A 27,475-nucleotide genomic window follows, 5' to 3' on the forward strand; every position below is an offset into this window, starting at 1 on the left:
GCTTCCAGGCCTTTGCACAGGTTCCTCTACTGCCCCTTCCATCAGGAATGCCTTTCCAAACTCCTACTCCCTGGCCCTGACTGCTCCTCTGGTGGCCAGTTTCTGTAGGCCTTCCAAACTCAGCTCAGATGTAACTGCTTTGGGGAGATCTTCCAGGATCTCTTCAGTCTGGATCAGCAACATCTCCCTAACCCCCATGTCTGTCTGTCTGTGTCAGTCTGTGTGTACGTCTCTCTCTCCCTCGGCCCCCACTCCTTCTCTGTCTCTCTCGGCCTCTCTCCCTCTCCCTCTAGCTCTCTCTCCCCTGTGAACACGCACACACACTCACACATCATGCTCTTAGACTCTTACCCACTCATATTGTATGGTAATTATCTGTAAACTTGTTTGGTTTTGCACACTTCAGTAAAAGTTAGATCTGTCTCTTCTTTTAAAAAAAAAAAAAGCCCACAGTGCGTAGTACTGAATTTCGAAACATTCTTCTCTAAACATGTTAATAATACTGACAAAGTCAAAGTTCTAGAAATCTTAATGCTTTGCTATGGGAGCTGAGATGTGTTCCAAGCCTCCTCAACTATTTACTTATAGATTATTGCTTATTCAGCCAATTAACAGTCATTAAGGCGTTCTCTGCGACAAAACCTGAGCGAGGCAATATGAATACAAATTGAATAAACACAGTTCTTGCCATCAAGGAGTTTCCAAACCAGGTTCTACTTATTTGATTCTGAAAAATCCTGCATTTTTGAGTAGCTGAGGAAAGAAACCAGCATGCTTTAATTCTTTATCTGTCAAATGAGGGTAACTTCACAGAGTTGTTATGAGAATTATTTAAGCCAAGACATGTATAGTGCCTCGGGCCATGTCTGCCTATAGTATGCACTAAATGAATGTTACCTATACATAAAAAATTAATATTTCTTAGTATTTTGTTTTTACTGATATGTCAGTTTTATTATTATATTTTATTGTAACATGCATGAGTAGTCCCACTATGTCCCTAGGCCTATAGATAACCTATCATTCCAATTCAAAATCTGGGTTTAAGAATATGAGTTTTCCTGGAAATCAATCACAACTCTGGGCAACACAGGCTACAGAATCACTGGGCTGATAGCTGTCTATCAGCCAGGGCCAGAAGCACAAGTCAGAGATTCACAGCAGTGCCAAATTCCTTTCAGACAGATAACTTACTGTTTGGGGGTTTTAGAGGGGTGGTTTTGGCCTAGCTTTTTATCTTTCTCACAGATGACTTTTAAGCTAAGTAATATTTGGTAACATATTATTGTAAAAGAGATAGTAGCCTTAAATTAAAAATGAAAATTTTGATAAACAGCAAGGACCTACTGTATAGGACCTACTATATTCAGTAGCTTGTAAAAACCTATAATGGAAACGAATCTGAAAAAGAATATGTGTGTGTGTGTGTGTGTATAACTGAATCACTTTGCTATATACCTAAAACATTGTAAATCAACTATACTTCAATAAAATAAATAAATAAAATTTTAAAAAAAGAATGAAAAATCTTAAGGCAGTGGGTAACATAGAACTGTAGAGTCAGATTTTGGTTTCAGATAGGCTTGATTCTGCCATTTTCTAGCTGTGTGAATCTTGGGCAAGCTACCTAACTTCTCTAGCCTGAGTTTCTTTATCTGTTAAACAGGAGTGATAATGACCACGTCACAGAGTTGTTATGAAGATCAAAAGATGATTTAGATGAAAGATTTAGTATTGTGCCTGGCACACAATAAGCTATCAATATTATTCTGAAATAACTTGAGAAAATTAACTCACAAGGTTTTTGGTGAAAATGTTATGCTTGTATTGCCAAAGAACTAGTGATGTGTTCGTGTGCTCTCAATAAATTTCCCTTTGAAGAGATTGCAAATATCTGGAGAAAGGAGTGTACCTTTTCAAAATTCAACTTATTATGCTGAGTAGACCTAATTTTGTAAATACCTTTCTTTTGAGAATTTTGAGGTTAAACAAACTAGATACAGGGATCATAGAAATCAAGAGTTTTGATACATGGAAATACATATTTTAGCACAGAAGATATTGCTCCAGAATTGTTAAATATTCTGTTCCAATTCTAATAATTCTGCCAGTATGGAAAGAATTTTTAGTGTCATGAGTAATGATTTCATGTAAAATAAATTTTTAATTAGTTTAAATTAATTTTCAAAATGGCAGTGAAAACATGGCACTAGATCACTAAAAAGTAAAATGTGTATTTTTTTCCTATATTTCTTTTAAAAGATAGCATAACAAAATAGCATTTTTAAGTTAAAAATTGTAAAAACTAAAAAATCTAAAATGAAATATAAGATGTCAATAAATTTCTTATATAATAGGTATAATTTTTAAACCCTAAATATTCATCAAATGTGTCTACTATTTTTGTTGAAGCCATCCAACCATTCTAACAATTTTGTAGAGAAGTTAGGTAAACTCTCTGTAACACACTGTTACAACACTCAATGATAAGTATTAATGATAAAGGGATATGGAAGCACATAGGAAAACCTTCTAATGCAAACTGGGGTGAGGGACAGTAAGAAAAGGCTTTTCAGAGGAGGTGACATTGGAGCAAAGCCTTGAAGAATTAATAAAAACTAGTGGAGAAGAAGGGAGGAAGGGAATGGCAGAGGAAAGGAGAGATGGAGGGAAGGAAAGCACTCCAGAAAAAAAAGGAGGAAAAAGTGTAAAGATCTGAGGACCTTAGGTTCATCCAAGTACATCATATAATAAATTACTGGCTATAGATCTAATATTGGCCAAGGCTCAGGATCTAGGCTGAAACACACACACACACACACACACACACACACACACACACACACACACACACACTCTCTCTCTTCTGGAGAAAACCAAAATATAAGGGGCAAGTTGATAGAGAAAAATACACAAAATAATTTAAGAATAAAGAGTTAAGAGTAATGTCATGGAAGCTAAGAGAGAGTTTCAAGAAGCAAAGAGAGGACAACAATGTCAAACAGTACCCAAATGTCACCTAAAGTAAGGACTGAAAAGTATCTACTATTTGGTGAGCGATTAAGTCATTGGAGACCTCATCAAGAGCAGTTGCAGGGTAGCAGAGGAGTTAATCAGATTGTAGCAGGTTAAGGAGTGAAGAGGAGTTAGGAAGCACAGAGGAACTCCTTCAAGAACCTTAACTGAAATATTATTATAGATTAATTATGTCTCCAACTTAAATACTGATTTTTAATAAATTCATTACTGGAATTTTAAGACAGAACTGACAGTTATATGTCAAATATATTTTTTAAAAAGGTAGAATTGACAGGACTTGATCATCAACTGATGATCAATTGATGTCAGAGTACCCACCAAACTTGCATCTTCTTGTCACTCCCTCCTTCCCATGTAGTAACCACAGCATCAAAATACATATATTGTCTATTCTTTTCACAATGTCCTCTGACAACCCAAATTAATTCTATCAGCAAGCATGAAATTATCCCATAGCAATATCATTTATACATTTTAGGAATTCAGACTATGTCTAGCTTAGTTTCCTTTTTATTAGGGAAGGGGTATGGATGGGATGGGAAAGTGGCTAATAAGCAGGTGACCATACATCTACATTTGCCTGCGATTGGATATAATCCTATTTTCCTGCTAAAGCACTCTTTTCACTTCAAGAGTGCTCTGGTTTGCACAATAAAGCATACGGTCACCTTACTTATAAGCCTCTTTTGAAGAATTACTATCTCAAGTTATTTTAGTAAAGATTAAATCAGAATACCAAAGAGACTCTCTAGAAAACTCTTAACTACATAAGAGTTATTACTACTACAGCTACTTAAGAGACGAATAAAGTGCACAAACCTTTTGGAGATATGGCCATATTGACATTATCACAATAGAAAATCCTGTGAAGAGGCAAATTCTGTTATTCATACTTAATAATAATTTCATCACTATAGATACAAATTTTTGAACTATAGCATGGATTTTAAAACATCATTCTGAATTTACAAATTTATGACCACAAATGTCTAATTTATTAAGCAATGGAGTTTTATTTATCAGAAGGAAAATAAATATTAAAGGCTGGAAAACATATATATAATTATAGTCCCTCACCATAATTAACATAATAAAAGCAGAGGGCCTATTTCTCCTTATTCACGTGTCTTTACTGTAAATGAAAATTACTGGAACTTCCCTGGTGGCGCAGTGGTTAAGAATCCGCCTGCCAACGCAGGGGTCACGGGTTCGAGTCCTGGTCTGGGAGGATCCCACATGACGTGGAGCAACTAAGCCCGTGCGCCACAACTACTGAGCCTGCGCTCTACAGCCCACGAGCCACAACCACTGAGCCCGCATGCCACAACTACTGAAGCCTGTGCACCTAGAGCCCATGCTCTGCAACGAGAAGCCACTGCAATGAGAAGCCCGTGCACTGCAACGAAGAGTAGCCCCTGCTCACTGCAACTAGAGAAAGCCCACGCACCGCAACTAGAGAAAGCCCACGCACAGCAACGAAGACCCAATGCAGCCAAAAATAAATAAATAAATACATTTATTTAAAAAAAAAAAAAAAAGAAAAGAAAATTACTGAGAGCTTTGTTAAGTTTTTATAGCAGAAATGAATGGCGGTAAGGCTACTTTGTTACAGAGGAATTCCTAGACTTCTAATCTGTGTTGTTTGGGAGAGATAATTCACTGTAGGGAGGATTAAGAAGAAGGAAAATGATCTTTAAAGGGAGCAGTGGCTATAAAGAACCAGAATTTCTCAAGATGGGCATACCTTAAAAGAAAATTATCTCTGCTAGCTTTTATTGCTTGAGAACTGTAATGATAAACTCCAATGTTATTTGTCGATTTTAAATATTAGGCACATCCAATCACAATTCTATCAAAGCTATTTAAAAAAAAAAAACAGCTCTATTAAGATATAATTCACAATGAATTCACCCATTTAAAGTGTACAATTCAATGGTTCTTAGCGTGCCAGATATGTGCAACCATGACTACAGTCAATTTTAGAAAATTTTAGTCACCTCAAAAAGAAACCCTGGGGGCTTCCCTGGTGGCGCAGTGGTTGAGAATCTGCCTGCCAATGCAGGGGACACGGGTTCGAGCCCTGGTCTGGGAAGATACCACATGCTGCAGAGCGACTGGGCCCGTGAGCCACAATTGCTGAGCCTGCGCGTCTGGAGCCTGTGCTCCGCAACAAGGGAGGCCGCGATAATGAGAGGCCCGCGCACCGCGATGAGGGGTGGCCCCCGCTTGCCGCAACTGGAGAAAGCCTTCGCAAAGAAACGAAGACCCAACACAGCCATAAATAAATAAATAAATAAATAAATAAATAAATAAATAAATAAATAAATAAATAAATAAAAATTGTATAACTTTAAAAAAAAAAAAAAGAAACCCTGGACCCTTTAGCTATACTCTGCTATCCTCTATCATTTCCCCAACAGCCCTAAGCAACCACTAATCTACTTTCTGTCTCTATAGATTTTCCTATTCTGGACTTTCATATGAATAGAATCACATAATATGTGGTTTTTTGTGTCTGGCTTCTTTCTTTGCATAATGCTTTCAAGGTTCATCTATGTTGTAGCAGTATCAGTACTACATTCCTTTTTAAAAGTCTGTTTTAAAAAATAATTTAATTATTAGTTTCATCTTAGTGTATTTTGAATTAACACATTGACTTGATGAAAAGAATCAATTAATGTTTGAAAATAAGACTACTATCTCACAATCAAGAAACCTGTGAACAGGTAAAATGTTTCACATGCCAATTAAAATCTAAAGTTAAAAAATTTTTTGCTGTTAAATTTGAAATTATTACTTATATTTTAGATAAGTGAGTACAAAAATTAGAAGTGCTTTAAATAAAAAAACAATCTGTTGCAGATACTGTTACCTAAACAACATTCATTTGCCCCCTTCCTCCTCTCTGATAGAATCCTGGTTGTATTGAGGTATCCATCACTCCTCCACAAAGCCACAGGCTTTAGAGGACACTGTGTCCACCCCAAATTCCAGAGGGTAGATCCTGATTAGATCTCACTATCCCAGCTGATGATGGGTTTAGAAATTAACAGGTAACCCAATTCTGACCAGTGAGAAATAAGGGGAGGTCTACTTTGGGACCTCTAAGAAAGGACCCCTCATCTCTTTGGAGGTTTAAAAAATAAGTCCCTTTCAATCAATAAAAATTACTGTGGAAGGATGTGACACGTGGAACTGCTGCTGCATCCCTCCTATAGCCTAAGAATGAAGGCAATATGCAGAAGAGAGCAAAACCAAAAAACTTATTCAGAAGCAGAGCCAGTGAATTTCACCTGGAGTTGTCCCACTATGGATATCTTATAAGAAAATACAAATTACTGTTCAAGCCAATTTGAATCAACATTTTTTCCTGATATTTGTGGAAAGCATAATAATAGATATACAATCCAAAAAAATGTTGAAAATATCCTTTATTTTGTACTTTTCTTTAGTTTTAGCTTTATTTAAAATCTATTTTTACTCAATGTTGAATCATAAAGAAGACTGGCAAGAGAGAGAGAACAAGAGGGTGACCTGGGATAAATAGAAAGGATATGGAAAACAACTTAGTCAAATGACCTTCACTAAATCCATGTCAGGGAAAGAAACCATTTGTAAAATTATTACCTACAGACTTAGAGTCCACGCTTGGAAAAAAAATTGATTCCCTAAAACATTCCTTTATAAACTATCACAGTATTGAGAATTCCTATATATTTTCATTCCTTACCATTTTTAACATAATTACAGTTCTTAATATTAAAATTTTTTTCCTCATAAAGGTTAACTTTTTCAGTAAATATATTTTCAGAAATAATGTTAATAGGTTAAAATAATCAAGCTATACAGATTAATATTCTTGGACTTTACTATTGGTATGTGTCAATATAAAAGTTAAATGAGGTTCACAGGCAACAAAAGAAAAAAGCAAATACATTAAACTACATCAAAATTTAATACTTCTGTGAATCAAAGGGCACAATCAGCAGAGTGAAAAAAAGAGTCACGGAATGGTTGAAAATATTTGCAAATCATATATCTGATCAGGGATTAATATTCAGAATATATAAAGAACTCCTACAACTCAACAACAACAAAAAACAACCTTATTTAAAAAATGGGCAAAGGACTTGAACAGACATTTCTCCAAAGAAGATATACAGATAGTCAATATGCACGTGAAAAGATGCCTAACGTGAGTAATCATCAAGGAGATACAAATCAAAATCACAATGAGCTACTACCCCATTAGAACGACTAATGTCAAATAAACATAAAATAAGAGTTGGTGAAGATGTGGAAAAATTTGAACCCTGACTGTTGATGGGAATGTAAAATGCAGCAGCAGCTATGGAAAAAAGTATAGCAGTTCCTCAAAAAATTAAAAATAGAATTATCATATGATATAGCAATTCCACTTCTGGATATATACCCAAAAGAACTGAAAGCAGGATGTTAAAGAGATATTTGCACACCCATGTTCACAGCAGCTATTTGTAAGAAACAAGATATGGAATCAACCCAAATGTTCATCAACAGATAAATGGATAAACAAAATGTGGTATATACTGAAGGGGATCAGAACATGCTACCCCAAAATATGCTGCTTCGGCATATTGATTATTTTGAGCTGAAGGCAACTAACAAACAGCAGACACAGAAGGGCTTTCTGTCTTCCCCCTTTCTGCCTAAAAACTGGGCATAAATTTCCCCTGAGAAATGTACTCTTCCAGTACCCAGAAGAAGAAAACATTCTTATCACTGGAGATGGAGCATGAATGCTGAGATGAGTCTGCACAAACAAACCTTACTCAAATAACCCTCATCCCCCATTAGTTTCCCCCATGTATTTCCTACTCACTTTCCCACAATTTACCATTCCTAGAAAGCCAACCCCTTTTCTTTGTCTAGTCACCTCTCCACAATTAGAGACCTTTGTTAAAATAGTATATAAGTCGCTGAGTCTAACCCTTTCTTTGGGGTTTTCACTTTTCTATGAAGCCCCGTATGTCACATAAAAATACTAACATCAAATAAATTTTTATGCTTTTCTCCTGTTGATCTGCCTTTTTTTAAAAAAATAAATTTATTTACTTTATTTTTAGCTGTGTTGGGTCTTCGTTTCTGTGCGAGGGCTTTCCCTAGTTGCGGTGAGCGGGGGCCACTCTTCATCGCGGTGCGCGGGCCTCTCACTGTCGCGGCCTCTCTTGTTGCGGAGCACAGGCTCCAGACGCGCAGGCTCAGTAATTATGGCTCACAGGTCCAGCTGCTCTGCGGCATGTGGGATCCTCCCAGACCAGGGCTCGAACCCGTGTCCCCTGCATAGGCAGGCAGATTCTCAACCACTGCGCCACCAGGGAAGCCCCTGATCTGCCTTTTGTCAGTTTAATTTGCAGGCCCCAAATTAAAAACCTTTCCTTTACTTTCTTAGCTATAAAACCTAAGAAAGTAAACGAAAAGTTTTCCCTCTCCTAGAATTTATACAACAGACTATTATTCAGCCTTAAAAAGGAAGGAAATTCTGACACATGCTACAACATGGATGAACCTTGAGGACATCACGCTAAATGAAATAAACTAGTCACAAAATTAAAAATACTGTATGATTTCATTTATATGAACTATCTAGAGTAGTCAAGTTCATAGAAACAGAAAGCAAAATGACGGTTAACGGTGGCTGAGGGAAGGGGAAATGAGTTGTTGATTAATGGGTATAGAGTTTCAATTTTGCAAGATAAAAAAGTTCTGGAGATTGGTTATACAACCATGTAGAGATATTTAACACCTCTGATCTTAGAAATGGTTAAGATGGTACATTTTATGTTATGTGGTTTTTACCACAATAAAAAAATAATTTTTAATTAAATGACATTAAAATATGATATTTTATCTAAATTTTTAAAATTATGTATAATTTCTAATACTTACCTACACTGCTAAGAAACATAGTAAGATACAGAATCCTAATAGATCTCCATCGGCTCTTATAATGCTCCTCAGTTTCTATAATATCCCATTCTCTAGGTATAAAGAAGAAAAAAGTAGTATAAAGTTATCTCAGTACATGCAAATCTTTCTGTGGCACAATTTTATTTTCTCTCTCCTAAAGTCATGAAAATTATATGATAGAGGTATAATTTACTAATATTGGTTTTTACTATACTAATTCATCTATAAATAAGTATTATATCTTTTAATTTCCATGGATTATATTTATGGATCACTGTGCATAGAAACTTGGGAGACATGAGGCAGCTTAAAAAGGGAAAACATTTAGTGAACCAATTATTTTGCTATTGTTGGCATGCTATAAACTTATGAATCAAGCATGTTTAAATTTGCTAAACTGACAAAATGAATAAAGTATATCAAAATAAATAAAATAAACTAGCTACAACCATTAGATCTCCTACAGGTGGGATATACAACTAGTAACTATTAAAGGATAATAACTGTCATCATTATGACATGCTCTACTTGATGACAGCGAATTAACTTTGCTGTAGGAAGCTATTTTAGTTGGGTACTTTCAGCAAAATTAATATAAAAGTGACACCAGGAAGGTTTGATGTGACCTAAGACATTCGTAGCCCTGGGGCCTCCTGAAACATCTGCCTTTGCTCCAACACAGGTTACCAGACAAGCTCTGTTACTGGACCAAAGAGAGACCAAGGCCCCTCCAGACTGGGTTGATCTTTCACTATCACCCTTGACCTGGATTAAGGGCAAGTATGTTAACCACGTAGCCTACCTCTGTCAGGTGATAACATTAGCATGTGTACCCATTACATTTTCACATATGCACACAAAAAGAGTTAACAAATTTACCCTAATATAAGCATTATGTTTTCAAATAATTAAGACGAGCACAACAGACAAAATGCCATCTTATCTTCCAACATTATTTTCTAAAATAGACTTAGAACTGTTAGTCTTCAAAAAAGAAACTTTTTTTTTTTAAATGTGATGTGACTGGGAATGTTAGAGAGGGAATGAAGAAGAGAAATAACATTTATTAGATCTATTATGTGCCAGATATATTAGTTCCTGATATAATATACATGAAGCGCTTAACACTGTATATGCTGTTCCACAAAAACAGACTGTAATGTCGCATACCTGAAAAATAGCAGAACCCCAGATGCTCGTATTTGCAAATCAATATATTGAAATTTGGAATACATAATGCAGATACAGGAAGTCCCCTACATACGAACCTTCAAGTTGCAAACTTTCAAAGATGCAAACATTCATTTGCATGTCCAATCACATAAGTTAGTTCACGTGTCTGGCAAACATGGTCACACGTGTGCATCCTCTACAAGTGGTTGTGCTTTTGTGTACTTTACGGTACAGTACTGTATAGAGTACAGTAGTACAGTATCTTTATTTCAAGCCCAGGATGTCCAGAAGCAAGCATGAAAGCAGCGGTGATGTGTCTGGTACTGCTAAGAAGTGCCAAGTGATAACGATGGAAACAAAAGTGAAAATAACTGAGAGAGTGGAGCGAGGCAAAAAGATGGTAGACGTCGCTCATTCTTATAACATGAATCGTTCAACCATCAGCACGATTCTAAGAACATGGACGAGATCATGGAACACATGAAGTCTGATGTGCCAGTGATGTCGACAATAATATCAAAGAAGCGTGGAAAAACGATGGAGATGGAGAAAGTTCTCAGGGTGTGGATGCAGGATCAGTATCAGTGTTGAGTCCCACTCAGCTTAATGCTGATTCAAGAGGAAGCCAAAAGCCTTTATGAAGAATTGAAGAAGAAACACGGTGAAGAATCAAAGGGCGCACCTTTTAAGGCCAGCCATGGCTGGTTTCATCAGTTCAATGCTACAGCCAAGCTTCACAACGTAAAAGTAAGTGGCGAGGCAGCGAGTGCAGATACTGTAGCTGCCTGGGAATTTCCTGAAACGCTTTGAGAAATTATTGATGAAGGCACGTATTCACCCAAGCAGCTTCTTATTGTGGATGAGAGAGGACTGTACTGGAAGAGGATGCCAGACCAAAGTTACATCAGTAAGGAGGAAAAGTCGATGGCAGGCTATAGAGCAGCAAAGGATAGGCTCTGTTGTCTGGTGGCAATGCTTCCGGCGATATGAAGCTGAAGCCTCTCTTAGTTTATCATTCAGAGAACCCAAGAGCCCTTAAAAACATAGCCAAGGGCTCTCTTCCTGTTGTGTGGAAGAGTAACCCCAAAGCCCGGGTTACATAGGCCATTTTCCAGGATTGGTTTTTCCACCACTTTATCCCGGAGGTAGAGAAATATTGTTTGGAGAAGGACGTCCCATTCAACATTCTTTTGCTGCTCGATAATGCTCCAGACCACCCCCCATTCATGAACGACTTTCATCCTAACATCAAAGTAGTGCATCTGCCACCAAGTACTATGTCTCTCATCCAACTTATGGACCAGGGAATTACAGCCACTTTCAAGAAATATTATTTACGTTACACTTTTAGTCAGGCAGTAAAGGCGACTGACGAATCAGGAACAACCTTGCGACAATTTTGCGAGGACTATAACATCTACAAGGCCATAAAAAACATGGACTTTGCTTGGCGTGAGGTTACGGCCGTCACCATGAATGGGGTTTGGAAGAAACTTTGCCCGCAGTTTGTTCATGATTTTCATGGATTTGAGAAGGTGGATGAGGAGTCCAAAGAGGTCTTCAGCAACTTAGTGACCCTCAGCGAGAAGCCAGAGCTAGATCTGCAAGAGGACGACTTCATCGAACTCCTTGCTGTGCAACACGAGGAGCTTACTAATGAAGACCTGGTGAAACTGGAGACCCAGAGAAAGGACGAAGAGAGACAAGAGAAAGGAGAAGTAACTGAAGAACCGAAGAGATTCACATAGCAGGAAATGGCAAGGGGATTTTCTTTATTTGAGGAGGCACTGTTAGTTTGTGAGGGACAGGACCTGAACGTAGAACGTTACATGAAGGTTGCAGCAGCCGTTCAGAATGCAATCCAGTGCTACCATGTCATCCATGATGAGAAAAAAAGAGCTACTACCCAAACATCATTGGATCGTTTTTTTCAAGGTGGTAGATAGAATTGAATCCAGCAAGGAACCAGAACCTGTGCCATCAATGTCAGGTGTGAGTGAAATTGCAGCTTGCCCTCCGTCTCCTATTGCTAACAATCCTTCAGCTCTGCCATCTCCCACCTCCTCTCCCACCTCCAGTCAGTAACTCTTCTTGCCTGTTCACTCGATGCCAGTCCCTGTATGCTAGCTGTTGTACTGTACTACTGTACTTTTCAAGGTACTGTACTGTAAGATTAAAAATGTTTTATTTTTTGTGTTTGTTTGTTTTTTCTGTGTTATTTTGTGTGAAAAGTATTATAAACCTATTACAGTACAATACTACATAGCCGATTGTGTTAGTTGGGTATCTAGGGACTTACGAACGCTCTCTCAGAATGGAACTCGTTCGTATGTAGGGGACTTACTATTATTACATATCAGCAAAAGGTATACACCATTCAATCCCACAGCACTGAATTCTGGTATCACTTTAACTGGGTTACTATTATAGTTTTAATGAACTCATTATTATTTTCTGGAGATCGGAAATCTAACTGATAGTCACGAATAAGAACTATCACTAAAATAAGCCTGAACATTTTCAAATAACCAATTTGCTCATATCTTATCTAAGTTATGGAACTAAGAGAAGTAAATAATTTGATTCTGAAAAAATATATATAATAAAATTGTTTGAGTGACTTTGACTTGAAGGTCAGTCAAAAATCTTTCTTCTTTTAATGACAGCTATTAAATATTGAAGGGATGATAGAAAATCACCATTTACTCTCCATGTAATAATGCATGAAAGCAGAGATCATCAGTGAATCCTAAAATAACTGGTTGGAAGGTCAAAAGTCCTCAAAGTATCACTCTTTTGTCGATCCACTAATCAGAAAATGGAAAATGAGCCTTTATAATTGAGAGATATAACAGTCACCCTCTTAACCAAGTAGTCAAGCGTGGCATTCCCGACAGTGGGATGGCCTGGCAGCCAATGCCTCCTGACATAACACACTGGGACGTTCTCAACATAAGCCATGGAATTTTCTTGCCAGAAATGTTTGACCAGGATCTACCCAGAAATGGTCCACAAATTCAGAACGTGAGATGTTCCAAAGAAAACAGAAAACTAATCTAGACTTGTCAGAGGATTCAGTGTTAGTAAGAACAAAAAGAGAAGGTCAGGGGACAGTTTTAGGTTGGAGGAGTCTAAAAAGACATAAGGATCAATGCTTGAACATTAATCAGATCCTGTTTAAAAAAGAATAGCTGTAGAGTACATTTTTGGAACAACTGGAAAAATATGAGTATAGACTGTATAGTGCATGATATTTTGAATTAGTAATGTATTTCTAGCTGTGGTAACAGTGACATAGCTGTGTAAAAGAATGTCTATGTTTTGGGGAGATGCAGGCTGCAGACTAAAATATTTAGGATAAAGTGCCATAATGTCTGCAACCTACTTTTGGGTAGTCTGGCAAAAGAGGGGTGGTTGTGTGTGTGTATGTGTGTGTGTGTGTGTAGAAAGATTTCAGCAGTGTGGAAAAGGCTAACAATGACAGGGTAATCAGGTATTTATTGCACTGTTTTTTCAATTTTTCTACGGATTTAAAATGCTTCAAAACAAAAATTTTACATTTCCTTTTTTTTAAATAAATTTATTTATCTATCTATTTATTTATTTATTTATTTTTGGCTGTGTTGGTCTTTGTTGCTGTGTGCAGGCTTTCTCTAGTTGCAGTGAGGTGGGGGCTACTCTTTGTTGCGGTGCTCGGGCTTCTCATTGTTGTGGCTTCTCTTGTTGCGGAGCACGGGCTCTAGGAGCGCAGGCTTCAGTAGTTGTGGCACCTAGGCTCAGTAGTTGTGGCTTGCGGGCTCTAGAGCTCAGGCTCAGTAGTTGTGGCGCACGGGCTTAGTTGCTCCACGGCATGTAGGATCTTCCCAGGCCAGGGATTGAACTTGTGTCCCCTGCATTGGCAGGTGGATTCTTAAGCACTGCACCACCAGGGAAGCCTACTTTTCCTTCTTTTTAATTCAAAAAGTATAACTGGGACTTCCCTGGTGGTGCAGTGGTTAAGAATCCGCCTGCCAATGCAGGGGACACAGGTTCGATCACTGGTCCGGGAAGATTCCACATGCCGTGGAGCAACTAAGCCCATGTGCCACAACTACTGAGCCTGCGTGCTGAAACTACTGAAGCCCGCGTGCCTAGAGCCCATGCTCTGCAACAAGAGAAGCCACTGCAATAAGAAGCCTGCGCACCGCAATGAAGAGTAGCCCACGCTCTCCACAACTAGAGAAAGCCCAGGCGCAGCAATGAAGCTCCAACGCAGCCAAAAAATTAAAAAAAAAAAAAAAAAGTATAACTTTGGTGAAGAAATGTATCTTTCTTCCTTGTTGGAGATAGTAGGAACATAGGAGAATATAACTGTCCTTCAATCAAGTTACCATTTTTATTACATTCCAACGTGATTTGTTTAACATTTTGATTCCTTTCTATTATCATTGCTGTATTCTGGTATTAGTTCTCCATTTGAGATTCTCCTTCAAGTAAAGTTGCAATGCTAAAGGGTTTTGTCCTGTCCAAAATTTTCATTACAAACTATACCTCAAATGATAGCATGTTTATCAAAGTTGCGACTTAAAAACTATGAGGAATACACATGGATTTACTGAAGGGAAAAATAAAATTGTACTTTTACCAAAGAGAGCATCTGTGAACTACTGAACAGCAAAAAAGAACCCATATTGAAAGAGGATAAGAGAAAGCAGTGTGTGGTCACTGACAAAATAGTGTAATGGTGTAAAAGTTATAGAAATTAAAAGACAGAAATAAACTGAGAATGTTCTATAAAAGTATCTTGTATACAACCATAAGTTCTAGTAATATTTGTTTTACAGAGACTAGGCTAACATTGCAAAGAAAAATTTTAAGCACCTATAATACTTCAGGATATTCTAAGAGAGGGATCAGCAAACTACAGTCTAATAGGCCAAATCTGGCCTACCACCTGTTTTTGTGTAGCCCATGAGCTAAGAATCGTTTTTACAGATGAATATTTGTGATCAATTTCATGACAGAAAACATTAACTTTGAGCTCCAATTAAACAAAATGCCAACTCTCCCCACAACAAGAATTCTATTCCTCTCATTATTAGACTTGTATTAAAAAAAATTGTACTCATTTATTATTACATTTTAAATTTCATTACTACAAAATTTTGTGGAAATTTATTTTCTTTCTTGTTATCTAAGTACCTATATAATAACTTTGATTTTGCCTCCTGGCCTGCAAAGCCTAAAATATTTACCGTATGGGCCTTTACAGGAAAAGTCTGCCAACCCTGGTCTCTTAAATTCTATGGATAGGGTCAGTGGGGATTCCTGAGGACTTGATGAAAGGTTGGGGTTGGTGGTGAAGTAGACTCATGTTTTTGCAATTTACTCAAAGTGAACAGGGCTTGCCAGTTAGTTTTACATATGTTCCCTTTACTAGGGAATCTACGTTTTTAAAGACAGTACACTTATTGAATTATTCTCAAAATACTCCCTTTTTATTTTAAAAATGCTAAATCTAGAAATTAAATTCAGATAGGCAGAACATCTGAATTTAAATGGACCCTAATGAGCATCAATTACTTGAACATAAGAGAAAGAAAAAAAAATTCCCCTTTTAAAGTAGGTTTATTTGGACAAAGTGACAGGATGTACCATAAGAATTCATCTAACCATAACTCAAGGATCCTGAAATCTATCTGGAAAACAACCAAGAATTAGGAAGAAGCAAAAACAATGCTGAGAAATCCAAAAATCACAAAGTCCATGTACTCAAGCTCATGCACTTGATTAATACGAGAGATCTTTAGCTTTCAGTCAGAGCTTCTATGTTCTAACTCCCTACAATTCTATTAAGCTTAGATACATGATTTTCAAAGCCCCAGCAAACTAGAAGTCCCAAAGAAAAGTTGGGAGAAGAGAAGTTTGCAGACAACAACAAAAACAGAGGTTGCCAACAGATAAGAAAAACATGATGAGGAATAGTCTGCCAGAAACAGAATAGGCAGAAAAATGAAAAATAGATGTGAAAAGTATAGCACTGTAGAACAAATCAGTATAGCAGCACATAGTCCCAAATGCCTTATTAGGCCCGGAGGATGTCACTCTATCACAATATATTTCAGTAGTGACATTCATTTTAATGATCTCAAGATAAAATGTAAACAAAATTACATTCCATATATTCCATTTAGTAAATCAGGGACCTGACAAATACATTTTCCAAAGGGTTTCAAACAAAGTGATTTTTAAAAAAGGTTTGGTGCTCATACACAAAAATAAACTCAAAGGATTAAAGACCTAAATGTAAGGCTGGATACTATTGTATAAAACTCTTAGAGGAAAATACAGGCAGAATACTCTCTGACGTAAATCACACCAAGATCCTTTTCGATCCATCTCCTAGAGTAATGAAAATAAAAACAAAAATAAACAAATGAGACCTAATTAAACTACTGACAAGGGAATAATCTCCAAAATATACAAACTGCACATGCAGCTCAATATCAAAAAAACCCACAAACAACCCAATCAAAACCTGGGCAGAAGACCTAAACAGACATTTCTCCAAAGAAAACATACAGATGGCCAACAAACACATGAAAAGATGCTCAACATCATTAATTATTAGAGAAATGCAAATCAAAACTAAAATGAGGTATCACCTCACACTGGTCAGAACGGCCATCAACAAAAATTCTACAAACGATAAATGCTGGAGAGAGTGTGGAGAAAAGGGAACCCTCCTACAGTGTTGGTGGGAATGTAAATTGGTACAGCCACTATGGAGAACAGTATGGAGGTTCCTTAAAAAACTAAAAATAGAGCTACCACATGATCCAGCAATCCCACTCCTAGGCATACATCCAGAGAAAACCATAATTCGAAAGGATGCATGCACCCCGATGTTCACTGCAGCACTATTTACAATAGCCAGGACATGGAAGCATCCTCAATGTCCATCAACAGAGAAATGGATAAAGAAGATGTGGTACGTATATACAATGGAATATTACTCAACCATAAAAAAGAAGGAAACAGTACCGCTTGCAGAGACGTGGATAGATCTAGAGATTGTCATACAGAGTAAAGTAAGTCAGAAAGAGAAAAACGAATATCATGATATCACTTATATGTGGAATCTAGAAAAATGGTAGAGATGAACTTATTTGCAAAGCAGAAATAGAGTCACAGATGTAGAGAACAAACTTATGGTTGGGGGGGCAGTGGGATGAATTGGGATATTGGGACTGACATATCTCCACATATATACAGCTGTCATAGACAGCTGAAGTTTACCTGTGAATTTAGTTAATTTACTGTAATAATTATATATGTTTAAAATAATACTTAACTTCGTTTTCCTAAAGGTTTAAATACGTAACTGCAGAGTAAGAAACAAACTCTAACAATTCCAGGCTCAAAATAACCAGAATAATAAGCGTCAAAATACACTTCATCCCTTAAATGCTTAAAAATTAGTCTTTATTTATACATTTGGCATAGGACAAAGGCGAGCTCATCTTAGGTTTACTTGCAAAAAAGTATCAAGAAGTTATCAGGCAATTAGTTAAGTGAATACTGAGACCGGTATCTTCAAGTGTCGAATAAAACTGTGTGAAACGTATAATCAGTTCTGTAAAGGGCCAAATGCAGAGGGTTGGTTGCTACATCAGTGTTGGAGTAAAGGCACAAGAGGCAGTTTGCGTTTCTTCAACACCTGCACCAGAACCTGCCGGCTCAAGGCGCCACGCGGAAGTGAGAGCGCATCTCCAAGTCTCGCGCAACCTGCCGCCGGCTCCCGCCACCCTGGCACCCCTCCTTCGGCCCACAAAGCCTGATGCAGGAAAAGGGGCCAGTCCCAGTAGCGCAGGAGGGTCAGGAGACCCTCCCCCAACATCCGCTCACCTGCTTCCGGGTATGCTGTGGCCTAAGAGCGGCTCCTGCTCAGCCTCTACCCCCAAGCTCGCCATAATTACAGCTCCCACAAGGCTTGGGGCCAACTCTCGCGATACCTCCTGCTCCCTCCCATTCCAGGCGGCCTGAAGCTGTCAGAACAGGCCAGCAAGTGCGCGTGCTCGCCCAGCGACTAGAGTGGGCGGAGCACCTCAGGTCAGAGGCGGGGGCCCGCAGGATGAGGGGCGGTGCCGAGAGGATGATGGGGGTTAAGGGCGGGGCCCTAAGTCCTTATCTTCCTCCAGGGTACGCGCCTCTCCGCCTCCAGGGACAACGTGCGGAAGAGCCGGGGAGGGTTCGGGGGCGTGTCCAAACAGCCACCCCTGCCCAGGGTTCGTCCTCCTCCCCAGCCGCCCTGTCAGCTACCCCTCGCTTCTCAGTTCCTGGAGAGGCTGCTGTAGCTGCGGTTGGGGCTCAGAAGGAAGGCGAGTCCCGAGAGGCTAGAGAGCCGCGGCGTTCGGAGTCTCGGCCAGCTGGACAGCAGGCGCCCCACCAAGCGGACATTGAGTAAGTAGACGGTCCCGGCCGCGCTTCCCAAGCCTTTTGCCGCGCTTGCCTACGTGCCAGGAGGCAGGACTGAGAGCGCAAGGCTTGGCGGGAGATGCGGGGGTCCCGTGCCGAGTGAGGTGGGCTGGCGGGCTGCCCGGCTGTCACTTCTCCCTGTGGAAGGTGAAAGTTACGCGCTGTGGTTTTCTTGCTCGGCTAACTACAAAGGCACCTTACCCGTAGTGCCTTATTAGGACCTGGGATGAAGATGATCCTCAAATTCGAAACCACCGCCGCCTGCGTGGACTGAGAGCTTCCGCCTTGCAAGATGCCACTCAGCAGAGCCTGCTGCTGTAACCTGGGGGTTAGAAAAGCCACAGCACCAGTTTGACAATGACCAGATCTTTTCATCACAAGGAAAATGACATTTTTAGAAAATATGTTCTGGGTTGTTTTTGTTTGTTTGTTTTCAGTAGATCTTGGTGCTGCTCCTTTCCTGGTGCTTATATATTAACGTCTTACCCCTACAAGCAGGCTTGTAAGCTAATTGGTAGCAGTAGTCATGTGTGTCACAATTACTGTTTTATTAGCACTAGATACATTCTTATGTGATTTCATTTGATCACAACTGTCCTATCAGATAGGTAAAGCAGACACGTTTCTATTTTACAGAGAACTAAGGCTTAGAAAAGTTCATAACTTACCCAGAATCACTCAGTTTGAAAGTGTCAGAGTTGAGACCCAAATTCAGTTGTTTTTGATCAATATTTAGGAGCACTTATCCTATGCCAGGCACTATACTAGTTATGTGTTGTATGGTATATGCCATCACTTCTGATCTTTGTCTTGTTTGTGACCTTGTGTGTATCCTGTTAGACACATTCCACTGGTGAACAGCTAAACTTGAAATGTGTTTTCTACTAGTTCAGAATTATCTTCTGAATCCAGACCTGACATTGTATACTTGGATTCAGTCTTGCAAATTTGTTTGTAACAGCTCACAAAAACATATCAGATTCCTGTGATTGTTTCCAAGAAGGTACATGGGTAAAATTAGTATTTTTTTGTCATAATATTGCTTTACTGTATCTTCAACTTCTTTTTTAATCTCCGGAGTCTAGCGCAGTGTATGGCATATATATATATGTATATTTGGTAAAGGAACTTTTAACCAGTATTGCACCAAGCAGAATGGGTACTAAATAAATATATGTTGAATGAACACTTACTGAATTACCTCATTTCATCCCTACAACAATCCTCTGAGGTGGGATTGTCTCAAGCATACAAGGAAATTCAAAGTATGGAGATTAAGTAATTTGCCTAGGGTCACACCTCCAATTAGCAACAGAGCTAGAATCCAAGAAACACAGGACCCCTGACTATAAAGACTGTGCTTTTCACCACCAGCCTTTCTATGAAAAGAATGTCAAGATTCTTTTCCCACATCTCTTAAAATATTTCAAAACAAGTAATCAATTTTTATATAAATGAAATAATTTGCTATTATGTATTAGGCCAGCTATTATTCCCCTTTTATAGTTTAAGGTGTCTTATTCAAGGTCACACTGCTAGTGAAGAACCCAGGTCTTCTGACACTGCTATTTTCCATTGTTGCCTCCAAGTGATGACTTTAGATGGCAAAAGTACATGGGATGAATGCATGTACAACTGGTGAAATCTAAATAAGCTCTGTGTATTGTACCAATAAAAAAAAAGGAACAAATCATTTCTTAGAAACATACAACATCCACAGTAAACATTAAAAAAATTTGTTTAAAAACCTAATTATTTCTTTTAAAGCCCATGGAAAAGAAGAACTAAATTTGAAAAGAGATTCGATTATTTGCTAAATGTTTCACATAAGCATATGAGACAGTCCACCTGTTGTATTTCCGTAGATGACTGCTTAGAATAGAATAGATAGACAGCTAGAATAGATACCTCTCCAAACAAATAAACAAAGTTCCTGTTTTCTTATTCTTCTCCAAATTAAGATGAAAAGGAATTAAATTTGTCGAGGTAGGGTAGTAGATTTTAATAGTGGATATCGGTGTATCTAAACCCTACTGTAAGTTGCTACTTAAACTTGCATTGAAAATAAGTGATTTAAAAGTGAAGTTATAAGATAAAAATTAGGTCTGCATTTTTGTGTAGTAAAGTTCTTGTACATGGTGTTTTTTTTTTTTTATTTCATATATGCCTTTGAGATATGTATCAACTATATGAGGATAAAAGTCCAGAAACAATTAGTGTTGCATTTAAATGCTTAAGTACTTGAGTGATAGGCGATAAAAGTACTAGATGGCATAAATAGACGTTGAGTGTCATTTTAGCAATAGAGCTCATTTCTAGGAAAGACTTTTCATTCCTTGGCACTGTAGTAGAACTTCTATTTTTGTTTCACTTTTTCTTTTTTGCATTGGCTATATAAAAGTATAGATGACAATTGTGTCAGTTTGGCTTGATACACACTGCAAAAGTGGGTCCTGTTTCTGCAGAAGCTCACTGGTCAGTTCAGCTTAATGTTGGGACTTTAAAAAGTATCTGATAATGGCTCCAGATGGTGCCTCTTCTTGGTATATTGGAGTTATCTTTACCCTGGGCTTGGATTATCATCTGTTCATGGTGGCACTGGATAGCAGTTAGCCCTGCCTAGAAAGACCTACATGTTTAGAGCATCCCAGAAAACCTGGTATTTTATATCGTTCTTGGGACTGAAATGGGATTTAAGAAGATCTGTGTAACCCCAAACTCCCAGAATGAAGATTATCATAAGCTATGTGTGTGTTTGATTTGCTTTCTGTTCATGATTGGTCAGTTGTTTACTGTCAGGTAAATGTAGCAAGGAAAATGCTGGCTCTAGATTTGGAGTGCTGACTCTTATGGCCTATATTACATGAAATTAAAGTGATTCAGCAGCTTTCCTAGTATAGGGTTTAACATTAGAAATGCCTAAACAATTTAGGCACCTAATAAATATAGAACTTTACAAAATACTTGAAGAGTTCATTTTTCTCAGGTCTTTTCCTGTTCTCTGGCAACTTTGTACTTTTGCATGTTTGTCTTAGCTTGTTTATCTATTACCAACCCAGAAGAATACTATGTAGAAAAATGGGTTGTCTCATGAATAGTTTAGTACTTTTCTTCTTACTGTAAAACATGAGTGTTGGAATTTTGCTCTTTTTTACACTAACATGGAATATGCATATTGCTTTTGAAGCCATGGATGTTACAAAGGAAGATATTGGCCCCCCATTCTTTTCCTGCCACTGTAGAGAAAATAAGTAGTCTATAATACTTGCAAAAGATAATGAAGTCCTGTGTTGTAATGACATGCCATTGTTCTCCTGCAGTTTAATAAATGTACATGAAAATGTATCAGTGCTATTTTTTGAACAATTCCAGAAAGACCCAAGTGAAACAGGAGGGAAGGGGGCAGGGCACAACCTTTAAAAGAATGACAAAGCCCGAGGACATGACATAAACTGATTAGAACCAAATAGGTGCAAGATGGCCGACTAGTGGACTTCCACTAGACCTTAAGCCTCAGGATACGCTCATTGTAACACATCAGCAAGCTAAATGACACACCCACAGGCGCCATGACAGTTTCAAGGCCGACCATAAAGGTCAAAAAGTAGGCAGTGGCCCACTTTCTGGAAATCCCCACCCCTTCCCCAAAATAGCTGGAATACTCCTCCTACTCATTAGCCTATGAAATTACCCACCCTTATAAAAACTGACCACCCCATACCCTGGTGCTGCTGTCGCCTTCTGAGATGGCCCACACTCTGTGGGTTGTGTTTCTCTCTAAATAAATGCACTTCTTACCTTTCACTTTGTCTCTCCCTGAATTCTTTCTGCAATGAGACATCAAGAACCTGAGCTTCATTAAGTCCTGAGGCCAGGTGTGTGATCTCAGTTAAAAGACTGGGTTCAAGTCCCAGTCTGGGTTTTGGCTGGGTTCAAGCCCTGGCCCATGGGTTCAAGTCCCAATCTGAGTTGCACAGTTTCACAAAAAGTAAAATAATTAAAATCATCATTCATCACTCAGAATTTTTTCCTTATGCTCTAGAACCCCCCTGAATAGAGTTGCATATCTTAATATATAAAAAGAGTTGGTCTCTTATTTGAAATACAGAACACTAATTCAGAATTTTGCTATTTGGGTAAAGAATAAACTGTTCCATTTCTACCACAGCTGGGTATACTCAATTCAACTCTGATATTAATCACCCATAGATTAACACTACAGGAGTCAGTGCAGATCCCACCAGTTAAAGGTTCAGTTCTCCAGATGCCATTGCTTCTGATGCCAGCCAGACTTTTGACTGACTTGGCTACAGATTTGGGGGTTCCTGTAACCCCCTTGGATCAATAATTTGCTAGAACAACTCAAAAGAACTAAGTAAACCACTATACTATACTTCTTCTGGCTTCGCTATAAAGGATGTAACTTAGCAACAGCCGTATGAAGAGACAAATAAGGCAAGTTATGAGAGGGAATGTGAAGCTTCCATTCCCTTTTACCCTGGAGTCAGTGCACATCACCCTCCAACATATGTTCATTAACCAAGAAGCTCCACCATGCCTCAGTGTCTATAGAGTTTTTATTGGGGTGTTCATGATTGATTGGATCCTTAGCCACGTGATTCAACTCAATCTCCAGCTCTTTTCCCCTCCTGGAGGTCAGGCTGGCCCAAAGTCAGCCCTCTAATCAAATGGTTGGTCTTTCTAGTGACCAGCCAGAAATTATCCTGAATCTGTCTAGGGTCCCACCATGACTCATCTCATTAGCATAAAGACACTCCTATCACTCAGAAAATTCCAAGAGGTTTAGGAGCTCCACCCCGGGAACTGGGGTCAAAGACCAGATACATTCTTTATTATACTGACATTTACCCTTCAAAGAAAAGAAAAAAGAAAAAAAGCTGGTCAAGCAATTTAAACATATACTATATATACTTACTTGATCTTAATTATTGCACTAGGGACTTCCCTGGTGGTCCAGTGGCTAAGACTCCGCACTCCCAATGCAGGGGGCCCGGGTTCGATACCTGGTCAGGGAACTAGATCCCACGAGCCACAACTAGGAGTTCTCATGCCACAGCTAAAGATCCTGCATGCCTCAACTAAAGATCCCGCATGCCGCAGCTAAGACCTGGTGCAGCCAAATAAATAAATAATTTTAAAAAATAATAATTGTACTAAATTAGAAAATGTATATAATGAGGACAGCAATTCAGAAGCCAATTTGCCTTTTATCATTTGTTTAGTGAGTAAAAAACAAAATGCTACCAAAAAAAAAATACTAAGATGCAAGGGTTTCTATTTTGTTCGGGGGGTTTTTGTTTGTTTTTCTGGGCAAGTGTTTTTGAGTGAGTGGAAATATATAAACATGATTTAGGCAAACTTTCAAGAGCTCGCTTGTAAACAAATGTTTATTAAGGTCTAAGGAATTTATTTGTTTTCCTATTGGTAGGAAAATAAGAAGATGGTAATTGTCACCTCTGCCATTGAAAGCCCTGAGGGTGTCAGCCCAGACGTCTAACTCAAAGGCTGAGGTGTACAATTGGTTTCTCCCAGCATGTCAGTCAGTCTCTAAGGTGGCCCTCATGATCCTATCCTCTGATGTTTGCTCCTTTGTGTAATCCCCTCCCTCTTAGTGTGGACAGGACCTCTGATTTGCCTTCTAACCAATAGAATACGGAAAAGGTGATTGGATGTCACTTCCATGATTATGTTATGTTATATAGCAAAGTTGATGGGATAACACTCCCATGGTTACATTAAGACTTTGTCTTGTTAGCACGCTCAACTCTCACTCTCCTGTTGGCCTTAAAGAAGTAAGCTGCCATGTTGTGAACTTCCTATGAAGAGAGCCATGTGGTAGGGAACTGTGAATAGCCTCTAGGAGCTGAGGCTGGCCTCTGGCTGATAAACAGCAAAATGTTGAAGCTCTCAGTCACATAACTGCAAGGAAATGAATTTTGCTAACAACCTGAGTGAGATTGGAAGCGAGTTCTCCATTCAAGCTTCCAAATGAGAATGCAGCCCAGCAAACACCTTGATTGAAGCTAGATGACACCCTGAAACAGAAATGCAAGTAGCCTGTGTTCTTGGAACTAATCCTCAAGAAAGTGAGAAGATTGGGGGAGTGGGGGCAGAACCAAGTAGATTCAAGATTTGTTTTTCAAATTCTTTTATTTAAAGGTCTCAGTGAAGCCTTCAAATATTTAAATTATGCAGTGGTGTTTTTTGAAGAGAATAGTAAGAGCCTTGAATTCTGTTCTAGGGTCAGTAGAATAATGAACTGCTTACTGAGGAAGTTGTTAAGAGGGAAATTGTCAATTTACTTCCTCTGAAAAATTTTGTTGAGAAGCTATCAAATTAACTCCAGTTTCTAAAATGTTTTCATATTTTTTGTCGTAAAATACACATCACATAAAATTTACCATCGTAACCATTTTTAAGTGTACAGTTCAGTGGTATTAGGTTCAGTCATACTGTTGTGCAACTGTCATCACCATCCATCTACAGAACTCTTTAAGACTTGCAAAACTGAAACTGTATACCCATTACCCCCCTCCGTTCCCCTTCCCCTCAGCCCCTGGTAACCACCATTCTGCTTTCTGTTTATGAATCTGGCTGCTCTAGGTACCTCGTAAAAGTAGAATCATACAGTATTTGTCTTTTTGTGACTGGCTTGTTTCACTTAGGCTAATGTCCTCAAGGTTCATTGGTGTTGTAGCATTTGTTAGAATTTCATTCCTTTTTAAGGCTGGATAATGTGCCATTGTAGGTATATATCTATATACCACATTTTGCCTATTCATTGATAGACACTTGGGTTGCTTCCACTTTTTAGCTACCAAATTCTAAATTTTAAGAAGACAGAGAGAACATGGCTAATTAAAAAACTAGTGTTTATTTTAGATCGAATACAAATTTTAGGTCTACCCTGTGACATAATGAATTCTCTTAAAATCAGTACCTGCATTGTATTTATGCCATTTTATAGGATTTGGATAATTTATTATTGTAATAAATATAGGGTTTTATAGTTGTATCTTTGCATTTGTGACAATATTGTGACATTTGTGACATGCCTATGATTTATTTGATTTTCTAGCTCAGGGGTAAGCAAACTATGACCTATGGGCCAACCTGCCTGTTTTTTGTATGGCTTGCAAGCTAAGAATAGTTTTTACAGATGCATTAGTACTCAGTTTGATGATAGAGGTATCAGCTATGAACCCCCATTAAGCAAAATCCCAAGTGACCTCCAATGAGAAAGAGGAATTTAACATTAAAAAAAAACTGAATTTTACACTTAACTGCAGTGTGTTAGGGAGTTCTCTTGGGTGTGGTGCAATGGACTGGTTTGATTATATAAACGAATCTCTGAAGACTCAGTTAAAACTTCGATTTTTCTATACAAACTTTCCTGCTCTTTTGCTACCACCTTTAACTATAATCATCACAGATAAAATGTAGGTTGTTCATTTTATGAAAATAAATCAAGTTATACTTATGATTTCTACTCTTAAGTTATACTTCAGGTTATAAAAAATTTACACAAACAGCAACAACAACAAACTGTAGTGAACTCCTAAATCTTTACTTGGGAAAATGTTTCCAAACTTTACCTTTCTGCACTCTCTGCAGCCTCTCTACATGTTCAAGTGATGGTAGCCTTTCATCATAGCTCTTTGCTGGTAGTTTGGGTCTGGATATTCATACTTCATAAGATAATTCTTATTGTACTTGGACTTTGACTTCACTAGGCAACAGCAAAGGATTTTTCAGCAAACTATATTAATGTTAGAATACCACAGAGTTGTAAAATATGTAGAGACGTGTAATTAAGGAAAGCTTGAAAATAGTATATAATTTCATAACAAATCTTTAAAATCGTTCAATCAGAGAAAGCCATTTAAGAGGTTGGTGCCTTAAGGTAAAGGGATTCTTAGTTTTTTTACCCTTATAAGATTAAGTTGAAAACAAAAGTTGGTAAGTTTAAGTAATAACACATAAAGGCTTTAACCATTGCCATAAAAATTAATAACAGGAGTTCCCCTCTCTGATTAGCAATGTAAGTCAATTGAGTAGAAAAATTATGGAAATCAGTTTTTGAAGATTATCGACATTTTTCCTTTAAAATTAAATTTTGACTATATTTATAATAAAATATTGACTATATTTTTGTAAAGTGGTTAAAGAAAGCCAGAAAATGTATCTTATCATCATTTGTAAGCATAAGCTACTTGGAAGCTTATGTCATTCAGTTCTGGATTAACTTTCAAGGTGACTATTGAAAATTCTTAGAATGTTTTAGGAAATTTTTTTAAATATATTTTTTCAGAGGAAGTGGCAAATAAATGAGTACATAAGGGTTTGTCAAATTGATTTTTGCTTTTGTCCTCTTTTTCAAATGGAATTGGTTTTCCTCCTGTAAACTATAATGAATAAAGTCTACAGAAATCCTATATGATTGATATTTGATAGATCCGTTCAACACATTGATATACTAAAATTGCTACAGTGATAAGATAATATCTTGATACAATAATGGTGACAGAAGCTCTGTGTGGAATCCTAATGGAATTTCTTCACATTTAAAGGTATGTAGAACTACTGTTAAAAACCTTACGAGAAATCATCTTTTGGACTTTTAAATTTAAATTAATAGACTTTATTATTTATAACAGTTTTAGGTTTACAGAAAACTTGAGCAAGATAGTAGAGAGTTCCCATATCCCTTCTCCCCCTACCCCACAGTTTCCCTATTCACATCTTGCATTAGTGTGGTACATTTGTTGCACTTGATGAACTCAATATTGATACATTATTATTAACTAAAGTCCATAGTTTACCTTAGAATATACTC

The 27,475-nt window shown here is 38.0% G+C and overlaps 2 protein-coding genes across 12 annotated transcripts in view; one reads left to right on the top strand and one right to left on the bottom strand.

Annotated features, from left to right (window-relative positions):
• Positions 1–18,168, bottom strand: part of MFSD8 (major facilitator superfamily domain containing 8) — a 50,773-nt gene extending 32,605 nt beyond the window's left edge. For 8 of the 10 annotated variants that reach the window (XR_014243881.1, XR_014243882.1, XR_014243883.1 and 5 more), the window contains exons 1-3: positions 18,049–18,168; positions 8,968–9,059; positions 3,859–3,902 (exon numbers count right to left, since the gene is read on the bottom strand). Coding sequence is in view for 7 of the 10 variants with exons in the window: in XM_082389779.1 (XP_082245905.1) it covers positions 3,859–3,902; positions 8,968–9,059; positions 18,049–18,113 (201 nt within the window). In the remaining 3 variants the exon portion in view is untranslated. Of the gene's footprint in view, positions 1–3,858; positions 3,903–4,783; positions 4,898–8,967; positions 9,060–18,048 lie in introns of those variants that run through there. The other 2 variants (XM_082389777.1, XM_082389778.1) reach the window with 2 other exon arrangements.
• Positions 18,169–18,274: 106 nt separating this feature from the next.
• On the top strand, positions 18,275–21,961 carry LOC309627646 (uncharacterized protein; the record flags this gene model as incomplete). 2 transcript variants are annotated; one of them, XM_082389794.1, is made up of 2 exons in its annotated part: positions 18,275–18,603; positions 18,826–21,961. In XM_082389794.1, 2 exons carry the CDS (start codon positions 18,275–18,277, stop codon positions 18,890–18,892), a joined length of 396 nt encoding a protein of 131 aa, XP_082245920.1. In that variant the 3' UTR covers positions 18,893–21,961. The 2 variants fall into 2 exon arrangements, with proteins under 2 accessions (XP_082245920.1, XP_082245919.1); XM_082389793.1 differs by having other exon boundaries at positions 18,837–21,961.
• Positions 21,962–27,475: the final 5,514 nt, after the last annotated feature.

The sequence above is a fragment of the Balaenoptera borealis genome (genome assembly GCF_965194805.1).
Source record: "Balaenoptera borealis genome assembly, chromosome: 4".
In the NCBI taxonomy this organism is placed as follows: Eukaryota; Metazoa; Chordata; class Mammalia; order Artiodactyla; family Balaenopteridae; genus Balaenoptera; species Balaenoptera borealis.